At 43.5% G+C, this 20,748-nt stretch overlaps 1 protein-coding gene across 1 annotated transcript in view; it reads right to left on the bottom strand.

Moving 5' to 3' along the window:
* Window positions 1–19,976, bottom strand: part of USP47 (ubiquitin specific peptidase 47) — a 90,242-nt gene extending 70,266 nt beyond the window's left edge. The window contains exon 1 of the mRNA XM_038764019.1: window positions 19,758–19,976. Coding sequence (XP_038619947.1) covers window positions 19,758–19,796 — 39 coding nt within the window. The 5' untranslated portion in view covers window positions 19,797–19,976. The remainder of the gene's footprint in view (window positions 1–19,757) is intronic.
* Window positions 19,977–20,748: the final 772 nt, after the last annotated feature.

Below are 20,748 nucleotides of genomic sequence, written 5' to 3'. Positions count from 1 at the left end.
CCAACGATCTCCTTCTTGCCAAATCCGACGGCCTCTTCTCCATCGTAATCCTCCTTGACCTCTTGGTTGCCTTCAACATTGTTGACCACCCTTTTCTGGAAACACTATCCAACCTTAGCTTCACTCACACTGTCTTCTCCTGGTTCTCCTCTTATCTCTCTGGTGGCTCATTCTCAATCACTTTCATGGGCTCCTCTTCTTCCTCCCACCCCCTAACTGTGGGTGTCCCCTTCTATTCTCCATCTTCACCCACTCCCTTGGAGAATTCATCCACCCCCATGGCTTCAGCGACCACCTCAATTCAGATTATTCTCAAATTTACCGCTCCAGCCACGATCTATCTCCTCTGCAGTCTCACATTTCCTCCTGCTTTCAAGACATCTCTACTTGGATGTCCCAATGATCCCTCAAACTTAACATGTCCCAAACAGAACTCATCTTCCCACTCAAACCCTGTCCTCCCCTTGTCTGTCCCATCATTGTTGACGGCACCACCATCCTTCCTGTCTCACACGCCTGCAACCTTGGTGTTATCATCGACTCCTCTCTCTCATCCAGCTCACATATTCAACCTATCACTAAATCCTGTTGGTTCGTACTAAAATCTGCCCTTTCCTCTCCAACCAAACTGCTACCACATTAATCCAATCGCTCATCCTATCTGAACTTTATTACTCTATCAGCCTTCTTCTGACCTCTCTGCCTCCTGTCTCTTCCCCATTCCAGTCCATACTTCACTCTGCTCTCCGGATCGTTTTTCTACACTCCTCAAGTGGTTGCCCATCCACATCCACCACCAACATTGGCTCTAAAACACTCAATAACCTTGCCCCCTCCTACCTTACCTCACTGCTCTCCCACTCTAACCCAGTCCACACACTTTGCTCCTCTGGTGCCAACCTACTCACTGTACCTTGACTTCATCCATCTCACCTCCGACCTCTGGCCTGCCTCTGGCCTGGAATGCCCTCCCTTTTCATATCCAAGACTCAATTACTCTCCCCTCCTTCAAAGCCTATATAAAGGCACAGCTCTTCCAAGAGGGCTGTCCTAAGTCCCCGCTTCCTCTCTCCCACTCCCTTCTGTGTCACCCCTACACTTGGACTGGCTCCCTTTTTTCACCTCTCCCTCAGCCCCAAGGCACTTTTTTTAATGGTATTTGTTAAGCGCTTACTATGCACTCTACTAAGTGCTGCAGTAGAGAAGTGCTCAATAAATACGACTGAATGAATAATAATAATAATGGTGGTATTTGTTAAGCACTTACTATGTGCCAGGTACTGTACTAAGCGCTGGGATCGGTACAGGCAAATCAGGTTGGACACAGTCCCTATCCCACATGGGGTTCACAGTCTTAAACTCATTGGACAGGTGAGGTAACTGAGGCCCAGACAAGTAAAGTGACTTGCCCAAGGTGACAGCAGACAAGTGGCAGAGCCATAAGAACTCAGGTCCTTCGGAAACCCTGGCCCATGCTCTATCCACTAGGCCATGCAGCTTCTCAAATGTACTTATGTACATCCACAATTTAATTATATATTAATGTCCGTCTCCTCCTCTGCAAGCTTGTTGCATTTACTAAGCACCAAGAGCACACTATACTCAACAGGGTCAGCTAGATATGGTCACTGACTTTCAGAAGCTTACACATCTCAAGTACAAAGCACCGATCTACTCAGAGGCCAAAAAAAATACATTTAACTACAACGTCAAAATAAATTATATTTTGTGTAGCTTTAAACATCCATATCTTCTGAGGGACGGAGACTGTAGTTCAAGTTTTACACCCGGAAAATAGGGAAGGGGGAAAACAATGCTGTTTCCAATTAAAAGGGAAAAGCTGCTTGGAGAAGCTAGGATTTCAAGGGATTTTTTTAAAGGAATAAAGAAATGGAATCTGGAGAACTGGCAGAGTAAGGTGAGACCGGGCATATGAGGAAACATGAGATGGCCTGAGGTCAGGAAGGAGATTAAGCACTGGCCTAGAAAAAAAAAATTAAGCAATTTTAGCACCTCAAGAAAGAGAAGTGTTGACAGTGGCTAGGCCCTAGGGTACCATCTGAGCCCCAAAAGTCCTGAAAAGCACTCATGTTGGGTAACATTAAGCACTAAACTACCTCTAGACCGCAAGCTTGTTGTGGGGGGGAAGCCCGCCTACCAATTCGGATATACTGTGCTCGCCCAAGCGCTTAGTTCAGTGTTCTGTGCACAGTTAAGTGCTCAATAAGTGACTGATTGGTTGATTAAAGCAAGCAGCCAAAGCATGGGGAAATCTAAGAACTTGGTTTTCCTCTCCACCAAAGTTTGAGCCACTTTTCTACTGGACTTTGGCTGTGGACCTCATAGATCACTTAGTTTCCCCCAGTCAAGACAGGAATTACCGCTAATTCAAAAGTCAATAAGTCATGTTTTATGAAAATTGTAAAGGCAATGTTTACTTTCAAAGGACAACAACCCCATTATTGGTGAGGCTGAGGTCACAGAGGGCAGAAAACTGCCAACTCGACTCCCTCAGAGCTCCAATATTGGGTGTTGGCTCCTTAAGTCCTGGGAAACATATTACCACCAGGGCTCTTCTACTGCAAAAAGTCAAAAGTGGAGTCAAGATTGTCCATTAGGTGAACCTTCCCTTCCCCACTTCCACTATCTGATCCTCTAGACTGTGAGCTCATTGTGGGCAGGAATGTGTCTATGTGTTGTTATACTGTACTCTCTCAAGTGCTTAGTACAGTGCTCAAAAATATGACTGAATGATCAACTTGACAAAAACTGTGGAAATACAGATCAAACCGGCTTCCTCAAACAATGAACACCAATTAAGTGTTCTGAAATAGGGCTGATGGAAGTAATTCCAAAAAACTCTACCAAATAACTCACTTGGCAATTTTAAAGAAAAAACATTTTCTCATTCAACACTAACAAATTAATCTATTGTCTAGCCTAAAGCAGTTAAAACAATTAAAATTTGACCTTAATTTAAATTATTTTATATGTCACATGGTTCACCCCAGAGGTTAATCAAGTTAAGCATCCTAGCACCATATCTGTCTCCCAAAGGCATTCCCTCTCCCGTCAACATGATTTTAATAAGACCACCAGAGAATACATACCCTAGTGGCAGGGCATTTTCAAACTGTTAAATGTTGACATGTCAAATAGAACTGTCATTTTTGCCTCATTTGAGAGACAAAAATCAACGATTTCCTCTACTCCCATAAATAACGGCTTATGGTTGAGATACTCCTAGGTGTCATTTTTCTCACTCAGCACTGCATTTTGTTCAAGGTTGTTGTCCATGAGTTTGCCAAGTTGTGACGACACCAATTTGAGTCCTGCTTTGGCAACAAGGCTTGAATGATACTACTTGCATCATCGAAATATCTCCATTATGCGAGGAGACCAATGCAAATGGAGCATTAATAAAAATGGGTTTGATGGGTCTTTCGGGTGATAATAACCTAATTCTAAGTGTCACTTTCTTCACTCATCAGGGGCATGGCTCAACTGATTAGAAGCAATGTTTGCTCTGGGGAGTAGCCAATGTTTTAAAGAGAAACTGGGAGGAAGAAAAAAGGGATACAATAGGTCTTGCACCAAAGCACAGATAACCAAATTTCCTGCTGAAGAGAAGTAGATCTAAGTCTCCAGCTTGAAACTAGGAGGCTAACATCACTAAGCTTCAGGCATTCCAAGTAGGAACTTGGAAGATGAGTCTGACCTTACTGCCTCACTATCAAAACAGGTAAAGAACCCCAATGTCTGACCTGTGGCTCCCTAGTTTTGAGGGACTGACAAAGATATCTGGTACTCCCTTTCACCTCGGACCAGAGAGAATCAAGATGAGATTGGTTAAAACCGTTTCGGTTTGGCTTTAAAGCACTCAATCCCCTTGCCCCCTCCTACCTCACTACTCTCCTACTCCAATCCAGCCCACACACTTCACTGCTCTAATGTTAACCTTCTCACTCTACCTCAATCTCATCTATCTCGCCGCTAACCTCTCACCCACGTCCTGCCTCTGGCCTGGAACACCCTCCCTCTTCATATCTGACAGACAATGACTCTCCCCCCAACCCTTCGAAGCCTTATTGAAGGCATATCTCCTCCAACAGGCCTTCACCGACTAAGCCTTCTTTATCTTTTCTCCTACTCCCTCTGCATCGCTCTGACTTGCTCACTTTTTCATCTCCACTCCCAGCCCCTCAGCCCTTCAGTATATTTTTCTAATTTTATTTATATTAATGTCCCTCTCCCCTTCTAGACTGCGAGCTTGTTCTGGGTACAGAATGTGCCTGTTTACTGTTATACTTTAGGCTCCAAAGTGTTTAGTACAGTGCTCTGCACGCGGTAAGTGCTCAATAAATACGAGTGACCGACTTTATAGTGATGAGGTTTTGAATGAATCTCAAACCACAATTGTACCCAAGCTTAATCAACATACGGGTCATTGCTAAGCACTTCCTATGGGCCAAGCACTGTACTCAAACGCTGAAGTCAATACAAGATAATCGAGTCAGATGCATTCCCTGTCCCACCCGAGGTTTGGAGTCTGGAGGAAAGGGAGAACCAGTATTAACCCTTCTTTTACTGATAATGGAATGGAGGAAACTTGCCCAAGGTCACACACAGCAGGGAAGTGGCACAGCTGAGATGAGGACCCAGGTGCTCTTAGTCTGAGGGCTATGCTCTTTCCAGGGTCTGTGTGTGCTTGCTTACTGACAACAAATAGCAAAGGAGGGCTGGGTGTACCTATCTCTCTCAAATTAAAAACCCAAAGTAAAATATCACCAGGAAAAGGATTATCTTTCAATGCTATTGGTAGGTGTCTTACCCAAGCCATTCCAATCCATGGACACTATCAAGGCTTAACTGGCTCCTCTGATTTTTCCCCAAACAGAACTTGACCCCTTCAAGGAGAGATGAAAAGCAAACTCACAACACCCACCAGTTAAAAATACCCAGTTGAATGTGCTAAAGACATTTATAAAGTCAACAGGCATTATATAGCTTAAGGTGGAATGGCCAGTGCCAGATTTTCCCATTAGTCACCCACTAGCCCAGAGGCAGAAGAGTTACTTTGGATACTGCCTAAAGGGCAAAGCCAAAAAGCCCAACTCATTTCATGCATGTACAAATACACACATCCCTAAACCCCTAAGTAAATACTCTGGTCCTATTCTTTACATTTTATTATTATTATTATTATGGTATTTGTTGAGCGCTTACTATGAGGCAAGCACTGTTCTAAGCACTGGGGTAGATACAAGGTCATCAGGTTGCCCCACGTGGGGCTCACAGTCTTCATCCCCATTTTACAGATGAGGTCACTGAGGCCCAGAGAAGTGAAGTGGCTCGCCCAAGGCCACGCGGCAGACAAATGGCAGAGCCGGGAATAGAACTCATGACCTTCTGACTCCCAGGTTTGTGCTCTCGCCACTAAGCCACGCTGCTTCTCTGATTACACGGAATTTAGTCCACTCTATTGGTTTCTGAATATCCCATTTTTGGTAAGGCTTCGGTCACACAGAGGGCAGAACTGCCAACTCGACTTCCCCACAGCTCCACGGTTAGGGGTTGGCTCCATAAATCCAGGGAAGCACAATTACCATCATCATCAGAAATCTTCTACTGCAGAAAGAAGCCCTCGAATTGCCCGCTTAAGAGCCTGGTGAGTGTATGATGGCGGGGGGGGGAACGATGGAGCCCCCCAGACTGAGGGGATGGAGGGCAAAAGGGCTCTGAAACAGCCTGGCCTAGTGGATTGGGCACCAACCTAGGAGCCAGAGGACCTGGGTTCTAATCCTGGGTCCACCACTCGCCTGCTGGGCAACCTTAGCAAGTCACTTTGCTTCTCTGTGCTCCCTCATCTGCAAAATAGGGCGTCAATACCAGCCCCCTCTCCTACTTGGACTGTGAGTCCCACGTGGGAGGTAGTGAACTTGGACCTTATCCCAGCGCTCAGAACAGCGCTCATTACCTAATAAGTGCTTAGATGCCATGAATAAAAACCAGGGTGGCTTAGTGGAAAGAGCCCGGGCTTGGGAGTCGGAGGACGTGGGTTCTAATCCCGGCTCTGCCACTTGTCGGCTATGTGACTTTGGGCAAGTCACTCCGCTTCCCTGGGCCTCGGTGACCCCATCTGTCAAATGGGGATGAAGACTGTGAGCCCCACGTGGGACAACCTGATTACCTTGCATCTACCCCAGTGCTCGGCACGTAGTTAGTGCTTAACAAATACCATTATTATTATTCTTTTTCTAGTTTCACCCACACGCGGACAGAGATAGACAGACAGGTTGTGGTTCCCTGGGCCTCTGCCTGCGCTCTCACCATGGCACCCTCCCTCCTCGGAGCCCGGCGGGTTGGGTGGGACACTGCTCATTCATTCATTCTCTCAATTGTATTTATTGAGCGCTTCCTGTGTGCACAGCACTATACTAAGCGCTTAGAGAGTACAATTCGGCCAGAGATAGAGACGGTCCCTACCAAACAACGAGCTCACACCCGCCCCCCTTCATCAACATCATCATTCAGTCATTCCATCGTATTTACTGAGCGCCTACTGTGTGCAGAACACTGCACTAAGCACTTGGAAAGTACAATTCGGCAACTGATAGAGACGATCCTTACCCAACAACGGGCTCACCCCCCACCATTATCATCATCATTCAGTCATTCAATAGTATTTACTGAATGCTTCCTGTGTGCAGAGCACTGCACTAAGCGCTTGGGAGAGGGCAATTCGGCAACAGATAAAGACGGTCCCTACCCAACAATGGGCTCACAGTCTAGAAGGGGGGAGACAGACAACAAAACAAAACAAGTAGACGGGCATCAATACCATCTATATAGTATTACGGACAAATGCACATCATTAATAAAATAGAGTAATAAATATATATAAGTAGACAAGTGTCAATACCATCAGAATAAACAGAATTATAACTATATATACCTCATTAATAAAATAAATAGAATAACAAATATGTACAAGTAGACAGGTGTCAATACCAACATAAATAAATAGAATCATCGCTATAGGCACATTATTAATAAAATAGAGTAATAAATATGTACAAGTAGACAAGTGTCTAATAGATTGTGAGCCCGCTGATGGGTAGGGACCGTCTCTACAGGTTGCCGATTTGTACTTTCCAAATGCTTAGTCCAGTGTTCTGCACAAAATAAGCGCTCAATAAGTATGATTGAATGAATGAATCATTCAATCAATATAAATAAATAGAATTATCACTATATACACATCATTAATTACATAAATAGTGCAATAAATATGTACAAGTAGACAGGTGTCAATACCATCAATATCAATAAATAGAATTACCGCTATATGCACATCATTAATAAGTAGAGCAATAAATATGTATGAGTAGAAAGGCATCAATACCATCAATATAAACAGAATTACCGCTATAGACACCTCAATAAGAGTAATAAATATGTGGTCATAGACAGATGTCAATACCATCAATATAAACAGAATTATCACTATAGACACCCCATTAGTAACAGTAATAACTATGTACAAGTAGACAGGCATCGATACTATCAATATAAATAGAATTACCTCTGTAGACACCCCATTAATAAGTAGAGTAATAAATATATTCAAGTAGACAGGCGTCAATACCATCAATAGAAATAGAATTATCTCTGTAGAGACCCCATTAATAAAATAAGTAGAGTAATGAATATGTACAAGTAGATAGGCATCAATACCATAAATGCAAATAAACAGAATTACTGCTACAGACACTGCATTAGTAAAATAGAGTAGTAAATATGTACACGTAGACAGGCGTCAATACCGTCAATATAAACAGAATTATCTCTCTAGGCACCTCATTAATAAGTAGAGTAATAGTTATGTACAAGTAGACAGGGGTCAATGCCATCAATATAAACAGAATGATGGCTATAGCCACCCCATTAATAAATATGTACAAGTAGACAGACGTCAATACCATCAATATAAGTAGAATTATCTCTCTAGACCCCTCGTTAATAAAATAAGTAGAGTAATAGATATGTACAAGTTGACAGGCATCAATACCATCGATATAAACAAAATGATCGCTATAGCCACCCCATTAATAAAATAGAGTAATGAATATGTACAAGTAGACAGGCGACAATACCATCAATATAAATAGAATTCTCTCTCTAGACACCTCATTAATAAAATGAGTAATAGATATGTACAAGTAGATAGGCATCAATACCACCAGAGCTTAGAACAGTGCTTTGCACAAAGTAAGCACTTAATAAATGCCATCATTATTATTATTGCCACCTCATTAATAAAATAGAGTAATAAATATGTACAAGTAGACAGGCGTCAATGCCATCAATATAAACAGAATTATCTCTCTACATACCTCATTAATAAGATAAGTAGTCTTAAATTCATTCGTTCCTATTTATTGAGCACTTACTGTGTGTAGACCACTGTAGTAAGCGTTTGGGAAGTACAAGTTGGCAACATATAGAGAGGGTCCCTACCCAACATTCATTCATTCATTCGTATTTATTGAGCGCTTACTGTGTGCAGAGCACTGCACTAAGCGATTGGGAAGCACAAGCTGGCAACATATAGGGACGGTCCCTACCCAACAATGGGCTCGCAGTCTGGAACGTAGACAGGCGTCAATACTATCAATATAAATAGAATTATCTCTCTAAGACACCTCATTAATAAAATAAGTACAGTCATAAATTCATTCATTCAATCGTATTTATTGAGCACTTCCTGTGTGCAGAGCACTGTAGTAAGCGCTTGGGAAGTCCAAGTTGGCACCACAGAGAGACGGCCCCTACCCAACAGCGGGCTCACAGTCTAGAAGGAGGGGGCGGACGACAAAACAAAACATATTAACAAAATAAAATATAAAATAAAATAATTTATTAAGCGCTCAATAAATACGACTGAATGAATGAATGAATAGAACGTAGACAGGCATCCATACCACCAATACAAACAGAATGACCGCTATAGACACCTCATTCATAAAATAAGTCCGGTCATAAATTCATTCATTCATTCCATCGTATTTATTGAGTGCTTCCTGAGTGCAGGGCACTGTACTAAGCGCTTGGGAAGTTCAAGTTGGCAACATATAGAGACGGTCCCTACCCAACAGCAGGCTCACAGTCTAGAAGGGGGAGACGGACGACAAAACAAAATGTATTAAGAGAATGAAATAAAATATAAAATAATAAAATAATTTATTGAGCCCTTCCTGTGTGCAGGGCACTGGACTATGAGCTTGGGAAGTCCAAGTTGGCACCACAGAGAGACGGTCCCTACCCAACAACAGGCTCACAGCCTAGAACATAGACAGGCGTCCATATCATCAATATAAATACAATGATCGCTACAGACACCTCATTAATAAAATAAGTACAATAGTAAATTCATTCATTCATTCACTCACTCATTCATTCAATCGCATTTATTGATTGCAGAGCACTGGACTAAGCGCTTGGGAAGTCCAAGTTGGCACCATAGGGAGACGGTCCCTACCCAACAGCGGGTTCACAGTCTAGAAGGGGGAGACAGACAACAAAACATATTAACAAAATAAAATAAAATAAAAAATAAAATATAAAGTAAAATAATTTATTGGGCGCTTCCTGTGTGCAGAGCACTGTAGTAAGCGCTTGGGAAGTCCAAGTTGGCACCATAGAGAGACGGTCCCTACCCACCAGCGGGCGCACAGTCTAGAAGGGGGAGACAGACAACAAAACATATTAACAAAGTAAAATAAAATATAAAGTAAAATAATTTATTGGGTGCTTCCTGCGTGCAGAGCACTGTAGTAAGCACTTGGGAAGTCCAAGTTGGCACCACAGAGAGACAGTCCCTACCCAACAGCAGGCTCACAGTCTAGAAGTGGGGGGCAGACAACAAAACATATTAATAAAATAAAATAAAATAAAAAATAAAATATAAAGTAAAATAATTTATTGGGCGCTTCCTGTGTGCAAAGCACTGTAGTAAGCGCTTGGGAAGTCCAAGTTGGCACCATAGAGAGACGGTCCCTACCCACCAGCGGGCTCACAGTCCAGAAGGGGAGGACGGATGACAAAACAAAACATATTAACAAAATAAAATATAAAATAAAATTATTGAGTAAGCGCTCAATAAATACGACTGAATGAATGAATGAACAGAATGTAGACGGGCGTCCACATCATCAATATAAATAGAAGGATCGCTATAGCCACCTATGCTGCCAACTTGTACTTCCCAAGCGCTTAGTACAGTGCTCTGCACACAGTAAGCGCTCAATAAATGATTGATTGACACCTCATTCATAAAATAAGTGCAGTCATATATTCAGTCATTCATTCAATCGTATTTATTGAGCGCTTCCCGTGCGCAGAGCACTGGACTGAGCGCTTGGGAAGTCCAAGTTGGCACCACAGAGAGACGGTCCCTACCCAACACTCATTCATTCATTCAATCGTACTTACTGAGCGCTTCCTGTGTGCAGAGCACTGTACTGAGCACTTGGGAAGTCCAAGTTGGCACCACAGAGAGACGGTCCCTACCCACCAGCGGGCTCACAGTCTAGAAGTGGGGGACAGACGACGAAGCAAAACACATTAACAAAATAAAATAGAAAATAAAATGATTTATTGAGTAAGCGCTCAATACGATTGAATGAATGAATGAATGAATGAATAGAACATAGACAGGCGTCCACACCATCAATATAAATAGAAAGATCGCTATAGACACCTCATTCGTAAAATAAGTGCTGTCATAAATTCATTCATTCATTCAATCGTACTTATTGAGCGCTTCCCGTGTGCAGAGCACTGTACTGAGCGCTTGGGAAGTCCAAGTTGGCACCACAGAGAGACAGTCCCTACCCACCAGCGGGCTCACAGTCTAAAAGGGGGAGACGGACAACAAAACAAAACATATTAATAAAATAAAATAGAAAATAAAATAATTTATTGAGTAAGCGCTCAATAAATACGATTGAATGAATGAATGAATGAACAGAACGTAGACGGGCGTCCACACCATCAATATAAATAAAAGGATCGCTATAGACACCTCATTCATAAAATAAGTGCAGTCATAAATTCATTCATTCATTCATGCAATCGTACTTATTGAGCGCTTCCTGTGTGCAGAGCACTGTACTGAGCGCTTGGGAAGTCCAAGTTGGCACCATAGAGAGACGGTCCCTACCCAACACACATTCATTCATTCAATCGTACTTATTGAGCTCTTCCCGTGTGCAGAGCACTGTACTGAGCGCTTGGGGAGTCCAAGTTGGCACCACAGAGAGACGGTCCCTACCCACCAGCAGGCTCACAGTCTAAAAGGGGAGACAGATAACAAAACCAAACATATTAACAAAATAAAATAGAAAATAAAATAATTTATTGAGTAAGGGCTCAATACAATTGAATGAATGAATGAATGAATAGAACATAGATAGGCGTCCACACCACCAATATAAATAGAAGGATCGCTATAGACACCTCATTCACAAAATAAGTGAGGTCATAAATTCATTCATTCAATCGGATTTATTGAGCGCTTCCTGCGTGCAGAGCACTGTACTGGGCGCTTGGGAAGTACAAGTCAGCAACATATAGAGACGGTTCCTACACACCAGCAGGCTCACAGTCTAAAAGGGGGAGACAGAGAACAAAACCAAACATACTAACAAAATAAAATAGAAAATAAAATAATTTATTGAGTAAGCGCTCAATACGTTTGAATGAATGAATGAATGAATAGAACGTAGACAGGCGTCCACACCATCAATATAAATAGAAGGATCGCTATAGACACCTCATTCATAAAATAAGCGCAGTCATAAATTCATTCATTCAATCGTACTTATTGGGCGCTTCCCGTGTGCAGAGCACTGGACTGAGCGCTTGGGAAGTCCAAGTTGGCACCACAGAGAGACGGTCCCTACCCACCGGCGGGCTCACAGTCCAGAAGGGGGGGGATGGACGAGAAAACAAAGCATATTACCAAAATAAAATAGAAAATAAAATAATTTATTGAGTAAGCGCTCAATAAAAACGATTGAAAAAACGATTGAATGAACGAATGAATGAATGAATAGAACGTAGACGGGCCTCCACACCATCAATATAAATAGAAGGATCGCTATAGACACCTCATTCATAAAATAAGTGCGGTCATAAATTCATTCATTCATTCATTCAATCGTACTTATTGTAAGCTTCCTGTGTGCAGAGCACTGTACTGAGCGCTTGGGAAGTCCAAGTTGGCACCACAGAGAGACGGTCCCTACCCACCGGCGGGCTCACAGTCCAGAAGGGGGGGATGGACGAGAAAACAAAGCATATTACCAAAATAAAATAGAAAATAAAATAATTTATTGAGTAAGCGCTCAATAAAAACGATTGAAAAAACGATTGAATGAATGAATGAATAGAACGTAGACAGGCGTCCACACCATCAGTATAAATAGAAGGATCGCTATAGACACCTCATTCATAAAATAAGTGCAGTCATAAATTCATTCATTCATTCATTCAATCGTACTTATTGAGCGCTTCCTGTGTGCAGAGCACTGTACTGAGCGCTTGGGAAGTCCAAGTTGGCACCACAGAGAGACGGTCCCTACCCACCAGTGGGCTCACAGTCTGGGCGGGGGGGGGGGGGGGCGGACAACAAAACATATTAACAAAATAAAATAGAAAATAAAATAATTTATTGAGTAAGCGCTCAATACGATTGAATGAATGAATGAATGAATAGAACATAGACAAGAGTCCACACCATCAGTATAAATAGAAGGCTCGCTATAGACACCTCATTCATAAAATAAGTGCGGTCATAAACTCATTCATTCATTCATTCATAATGAATTCATTCATTCATTCATAAAGTAAAATAATTCATTGAGCGCTTCCTGTGTGCAGAGCACTGTATTGAGCGCTTGGGAAGGACAAGTTGGCACCACAGAGAGACGGTCCCTACCCACCAGCGGGCTCACAGTCTAGAAGGGGGAGACAGAGAACAAAACCAAACATATTAACAAAATAAAATAGAAAATAAAATAATTTATTGAGTAGGCGCTCAATAAATACGATTGAATGAATGAATGAATGAATAGAACGTAGACAGGCGTCCACACCATCAATATAAATAGAAGAATCGCTATAGACACCTCATTCGTAAAATAAGTGCGGTCATAAATTCGTTCATTCCTTCATTCAATCGTATTTATTGAGCGCTTCCTGTGTGCAGAGCACTGGACTAAGCGCTTGGGAAGTCCAAGTCGGCAACATATAGAGATGGTTCCTACCCAACAGCGGGTTCACAGTCTAGAAGGGGAAGATAGAGGACAAAACAAAACATATTAACAAAATAAAATATAAAATAGAATTATTGAGTAAGCGCTCACTAAATGATTGGGTGAATGAATGAACGTAGAAAGGCGTCCACACCATCAGTATAAATAGAAGGATCGCTATAGACACCTCACTCATAAAATAAGTGCGGTTATAAATTCATGCATTCATTCATTCAATCGTACTTATTGAACGCTTCCCGTGTGCAGAGCACTGGACTGAGCGCTTGGGAAGTCCAAGTTGGCACCACAGAGAGACGGTCCCTACCCACCAGCGGGCTCACAGTCCAGAAGGGGGGGGGACGGACGACAAAACAAAACATATTAGCAAAATAAAATAGAAAATAAAATAATTTATTGAGTAAGCGCTCAATAAATACGATTGAATGAATGAATGAATAGAACGTAGACAGGCGTCCACACCATCAATATAAATAGAAGGATCGCTATAGACACCTCACTCATAAAATAAGTGCAGTCATAAATTCATTCATTCATTCATTCAATCGTACTTATTGAGCGCTTCCCGTGTGCAGAGCACTGGACTGAGCGCTTGGGGAGTCCAAGTTGGCACCACAGAGAGACGTTCCCTACCCACCGGCGGGCTCACAGTCCAGAAGGGGGAGACGGACAACAAAACATATTAACAAAGTAAAATAAAATGAAATATAAAATAAAATATGAAGTAAAATAATTTACTGGGCACTTCCTGTGTGCAGAGCACTGGACTAAGCGCTTGGGAAGTCCAAGTTGGCAACATAGAGAGACAGTCCCTACCCAACATCGGGCTCACAGTCTAGAAGGGGGGGATGGACGAGAAAACAAAGCATATTAACAAAATAAAATAGAAAATAAAATAATTTATTGAGTAAGCGCTCAATAAATACGATTGAATGAATGAATAAACAGAACGTAGACAGGCGTCCAAACCATCAGTAGAAATAGAAGGCTCGCTATAGACACCTCATTCATAAAATAAGTGCGGTTATAAATTCATGCATTCATTCATTCAATCGTACTTATTGGGCGCTTCCTGTGTGCAGAGCACTGTACTGAGCGCTTGGGGAGTCCAAGTTGGCACCACAGAGAGACGGTCCCTACCCACCAGCGGGCTCACAGTCCAGAAGGGGGGGATGGACGAGAAAACAAAGCATATTAACAAAATAAAATAGAAAATAAAATAATTTATTGAGTAAGCGCTCAATAAATACGATTGAATGAACGAATGAATGAATGAATAGAACGTAGACAGGCGTCGACAACATCAAAATAGAAGGCTCGCTATAGACACCTCATTCATAAAATAAGTGCGGTCATAAATTCATTCATTCATTCAATCGTACTTATTGAGCGCTTCCTGTGTGCAGAGCACTGTACTGAGCGCTTAGGAAGTCCAAGTTGGCACCACAGAGAGACGGTCCCTACCCACCGGCGGGCTCACAGTCCAGAAGGGGGAGACGGACGACAAAACATATTAACAAAGTAAAATAAAATGAAATATAAAATAAAATATGGAGTAAAATAATTTACTGGGCACTTCCTGTGTGCAGAGCACTGGACTAAGCGCTTGGGAAGTCCAAGTTGGCAACATAGAGAGACGGTCCCTACCCAACATCGGGCTCACAGTCTAGAAGGGGGGGGGACGGACGAAAAAACAAAGCATATTACCAAAATAAAATAGAAAATAAAATAATTTATTGAGTAAGCGCTCAATAAATACGATTGAATGAACGAATGAATGAATGAATAGAACGTAGACAGGCGTCGACAACATCAGTATAAATAGAAGGCTCGCTATAGACACCTCATTCATAAAATAAATGCAGTCATAAATTCAGTCATTCATTCATTCGTATATATTGAGCGCTTCCCGTGTGCAGAGCACTGTACTGAGAGCTTGGGAAGTCCAAGTTGGCACCAAAGAGAGACAGTCCCTACCCACCAGCGGGCTCAGAATCTGGGGGGGGGGAGGGGACGGGCGACGAAACAAAACATATTAACAAAATAAAATATAAAATAAGATAATTCATTGAGTAAGCGCTCAATAAATACGATTGAATGAATGAATGAATGAATGAATAGAACGTAGACAGGCGTCCACACCATCAGTATAAATAGAAGGCTCGCTATAGACACCTCATTCATAAAATAAGTGCGGTCATAAACTCAGTCATTCATTCATTAATAATGAATTCATTCATTCATTAATAATGAATTCATTCATTCATTCAATCATAAAGTAAAATAATTCATTGAGCGCTTCCTGTGTGCAGAGCACTGGACTGAGCGCTTGGGAAGTCCAAGTTGGCACCACGGAGAGACGGTCCCTACCCACCAGCGGGCTCACAGACAACAAAACCAAGCATATTAACAAAATAAAATAGAAAATAAAATAATTTATTGAGTAAGCGCTCAATAAATACGAATGAATGAGTAGAACATAGACAGGCGTCCACACCATCAATATAAATAGAAGGCTCGCTATAGACACCTCATTCACAAAATAAGGGCTGTCATAAATTCATTCATTCATTCGTACTTATTGAGCGCTTCCTGTGTGCAGAGCACTGTACTGAGCGCTTGGGAAGTCCAAGTTGGCACCACAGAGAGACGGTCCCTACCCACCAGCGGGCTCACAGTCTAGAAGGGGGAGACAGACAACAAAGCATATTAACAAAATAAAATAGAAAATAAAATAATTTATTGAGTAAGCGCTCAATACGATTGAATGAATGAATGAATAGAACGTAGACAGGCGTCCACACCATCAGTATAAATAGAAGGCTCGCTATAGACACCTCATTCATAAAATAAGTGCGGTCATCAACTCAGTCATTCATTCATTAATAATGAATTCATTCATTCATTCATTCATAAAGTAAAATAATTCATTGAGTGCTTCCTGTGTGCAGAGCACTGTACTGAGCGCTTGGGAAGTCCAAGTTGGCACCACGGAGAGACGGTCCCTACCCACCAGCGGGCTCACAGACAACAAAACCAAACATATTAACAAAATAAAATAGAAAATAAAACAATTTATTGAGTAAGCGCTCAATACGATTGAATGAATGAATGAATAGAACGTAGACAGGCGTCCACACCATCAGTATAAATAGAAGGCTCGCTATAGACACCTCATTCATAAAATAAGTGCGGTCATAAACTCAGTCATTCATTCATTAATAATGAATTCATTCACTCATTCAATCATAAAGGAAAATAATTTATTGAGCGCTTCCTGTGTGCAGAGCACTGGACTGAGCGCTTGGGAAGTCCAAGTTGGCACCACGGAGAGACGGTCCCTACCCACCAGCGGGCTCACAGACAACAAAACCAAACATATTAACAAAATAAAATAGAAAATAAAACAATTTATTGAGTAAGCGCTCAATACGATTGAATGAATGAATGAATAGAACGTAGACAGGCGTCCACACCATCAGTATAAACAGAAGGCTCGCTATAGACACCTCATTCATAAAATAAGTGCGGTCATCAACTCAGTCATTCATTCATTAATAATGAATTCATTCATTCATTCAATCATAAAGTAAAATAATTTATTGAGCGCTTCCTGTGTGCAGAGCACTGGACTGAGCGCTTGGGAAGTCCCAGTTGGCACCACGGAGAGACGGTCCCTACCCACCAGCGGGCTCACAGACAACAAAACCAAACATATTAACAAAATAAAATAGAAAATAAAACAATTTATTGAGTAAGCGCTCAATACGATTGAATGAATGAATGAATAGAACGTAGACAGGCGTCCACACCATCAGTATAACCAGAAGGCTCGCTATAGACACCTCATTCATAAAATAAGTGCGGTCATCAACTCAGTCATTCATTCATTAATAATGAATTCATTCATTCATTCAATCATAAAGTAAAATAATTCATTGAGCGCTTCCCGTGTGCAGAGCACTGGACTGAGCGCTTGGGAAGTCCCAGTTGGCACCACGGAGAGACGGTCCCTACCCACCAGCGGGCTCACAGACAACAAAACCAAACATATTAACAAAATAAAATAGAAAATAAAACAATTTATTGAGTAAGCGCTCAATACGATTGAATGAATGAATGAATAGAACGTAGACAGGCGTCCACACCATCAGTATAAACAGAAGGCTCGCTATAGACACCTCATTCATAAAATAACTGCGGTCATCAACTCAGTCATTCATTCATTAATAATGAATTCATTCATTCATTCAATCATAAAGTAAAATAATTCATTGAGCGCTTCCCGTGTGCAGAGCACTGGACTGAGCGCTTGGGAAGTCCAAGTTGGCACCACCGAGAGACGGTCCCTACCCACCAGCGGGCTCACAGACAACAAAACAAAACATATTAACAAAATAAAATAGAAAATAAAATAATTTATTGAGTAAGCGCTCAATAAATACGAATGAATGAGTAGAACATAGACAGGCGTCCACACCATCAATATAAATAGAAGGCTCTCGCTATAGACACCTCATTCACAAAATAAGTGCTGTCATAAATTCATTCATTCATTCGTACTTATTGAGCGCTTCCCGTGTGCAGAGCACTGTACTGAGCGCTTGGGAAGTCCAAGTTGGCACCACGGAGAGACGGTCCCTACCCACCAGCGGGCTCACAGTCTAGAAGGGGGAGACAGACAACAAAGCATATTAACAAAATAAAATAGAAAATAAAATAATTTATTGAGTAAGCGCTCAATACGATTGAATGAATGAATGAATAGAACGTAGACAGGCGTCCACACCATCAGTATAAACAGAAGGCTCGCTATAGACACCTCATTCATAAAATAAGTGCGGTCATCAACTCAGTCATTCATTCATTAATAATGAATTCATTCATTCATTCATTCATAAAGTAAAATAATTCATTGAGCGCTTCCTGTGTGCAGAGCACTGGACTGAGCGCTTGGGAAGTCCAAGTTGGCACCACCGAGAGACGGTCCCTACCCACCAGCGGGCTCACAGACAACAAAACCAAACATATTAACAAAATAAAATAGAAAATAAAACAATTTATTGAGTAAGCGCTCAATACGATTGAATGAATGAATGAATAGAACGTAGACAGGCGTCCACACCATCAGTAGAAATAGAAGGCTCGCTATAGACACCTCATTCATAAAATAAGTGCGGTTATAAATTCATGCATTCATTCATTCAATCGTACTTATTGGGCGCTTCCTGTGTGCAGAGCACTGTACTGAGCGCTTGGGGAGTCCAAGTTGGCACCACAGAGAGACGGTCCCTACCCACCAGCGGGCTCACAGTCCAGAAGGGGGGGATGGACGAGAAAACAAAGCATGTTAACAAAATAAAATAGAAAATAAAATAATTTATTGAGTAAGCGCTCAATAAATACGATTGAATGAACGAATGAATGAATGAATAGAACGTAGACAGGCGTCCACACCATCAGTATAAATAGAAGGCTCGCTATAGACACCTCATTCACAAAATAAGTGCAGTCATAAATTCGTTCACTCATTCATTCATTCAATTGTACTTATTGTAAGCTTCCTGTGTGCAGAGCACTGTACTAAGCGCTTGGGAAGTCCAAGTTGGCACCACAGAGAGACGGCCCCTGCCCACCAGCGGGCTCACAGTCTAGAAGGGGGGGGACGGGCGACGAAACAAAACATATTAACAAAATAAAATATAAAATAAGATAATTCATTGCGTAAGCGCTCAATAAATACGATTGAATGAATGAATGAACAGAACGTAGACAGGCGTCCAAACCATCAGTAGAAATAGAAGGCTCGCTATAGACACCTCATTCATAAAATAAGTGCGGTTATAAATTCATGCATTCATTCATTCAATCGTACTTATTGGGCGCTTCCTGTGTGCAGAGCACTGTACTGAGCGCTTGGGGAGTCCAAGTTGGCACCACAGAGAGACGGTCCCTACCCACCAGCGGGCTCACAGTCCAGAAGGGGGGGATGGACGAGAAAACAAAGCATGTTAACAAAATAAAATAGAAAATAAAATAATTTATTGAGTAAGCGCTCAATAAATACGATTGAATGAACGAATGAATGAATGAATAGAACGTAGACAGGCGTCCACAACATCAAAATAGAAGGCTCGCTATAGACACCTCATTCATAAAATAAGTGCGGTCATAAATTCATTCATTCATTCAATCGTACTTATTGAGCGCTTCCTGTGGGCAGAGCACTGTACTGAGCGCTTAGGGAGTCCAAGTTGGCACCACAGAGAGACGGTCCCTACCCAACAGCGGGCTCACAGTCCAGAAGGGGGGGACGGACGACGAAATAAAACCTACTGACGGGATAAAATCAATAAAATATGTAAATGTGAGGAGAAGGAGGGTGTGAGGAAGGAGGGCACTGCAGGCCCGGGGCCTCACCTCCTTCGGGACGAGCTGCTTCTCCTCACCGGGCACCATGGCTCCCCTTCCCCTTCCGTCGTCGACGACGACGACGACGCCTCTGAGGGAAGATGGTGGAGATGGCAGCGTTTAGGGGAAGGTGACGGGTGCGGACCCCTCCATCGCCCCTGACGGGACGGTCCCCTCACACGCCGGACGGACGACGGGACCGGCCGCCCGGGCCCGCTCCCCCTCAGCCCCGCAGTAATGGCGGACGCCCCTCTCGCGAGATTTGCCGGAGGGCGGTGCGCCGCCTCGGCTCGGCCGCTCCTCTCGCGAGACTCGGGGGGGGGGGGGGGGGGGCGCGCACGCGCGCTCGGCCAGGACCTCGCCGCCTCAGCTCGGCCGCTCCTCTCGCGAGACTCGGAAGGGGGGGGCCCACCCCGTGAGGGGGGCGCGCATGCGCGCTCGGACGCTCCTCTCGCGAAACTCAGAGGGGAACCCCGTTGGGGGGGGCGCGCACGCGCGCTCGCCCAGGACCCCGCAGCTCCTCTCGCGAGACTCGGAAAGAGGGGGAGGGGCCCCCCGTGAGGGGGAGGGGCCCCCCGTAAGGGGGGCGCGCATGCGCGCTCGGACGCTCCTCTCGCTAAACTCGGAGGGGAACCCCGTTGGGGGGGCGCGCACGCGCGCTCGGACAGGACCCCTCCGCCTCGGCTCGGCCGCTCCTCTCGCGAGACTCAGAAGGGGGGACCCCCCCCCCCGGGTTGGGGAGCGCGCATGCGCGCTCGGACGCTCCTCTCGCGAAACTCGGAGGGGAACCCTGGTGGGGGGGGCACGCACGCGCGCTCGGCCCGGCCGCTCCTCTCGCGAGACTCGGAAGGGGGGGCCCCCCCCCGTTGGGAGGGGCGCGCACGCGCTCGGACGCTCCTCTCGCGAAACTCGGAGGGGAACCCCGTTGGGGGGGCGCGCACGCGCGCTCGGCCCGGGCCCCGCCACCTCAGTTCGGCCGCTCCTCTCGCGAGACTCGAAG

Source organism: Tachyglossus aculeatus, chromosome 22 (genome assembly GCF_015852505.1).
Source record: "Tachyglossus aculeatus isolate mTacAcu1 chromosome 22, mTacAcu1.pri, whole genome shotgun sequence".
NCBI lineage: Eukaryota > Metazoa > Chordata > Mammalia > Monotremata > Tachyglossidae > Tachyglossus > Tachyglossus aculeatus.
Note: the sequence above shows the minus strand (reverse complement) of the source record. Positions and strands in the feature narration are given on the sequence as shown.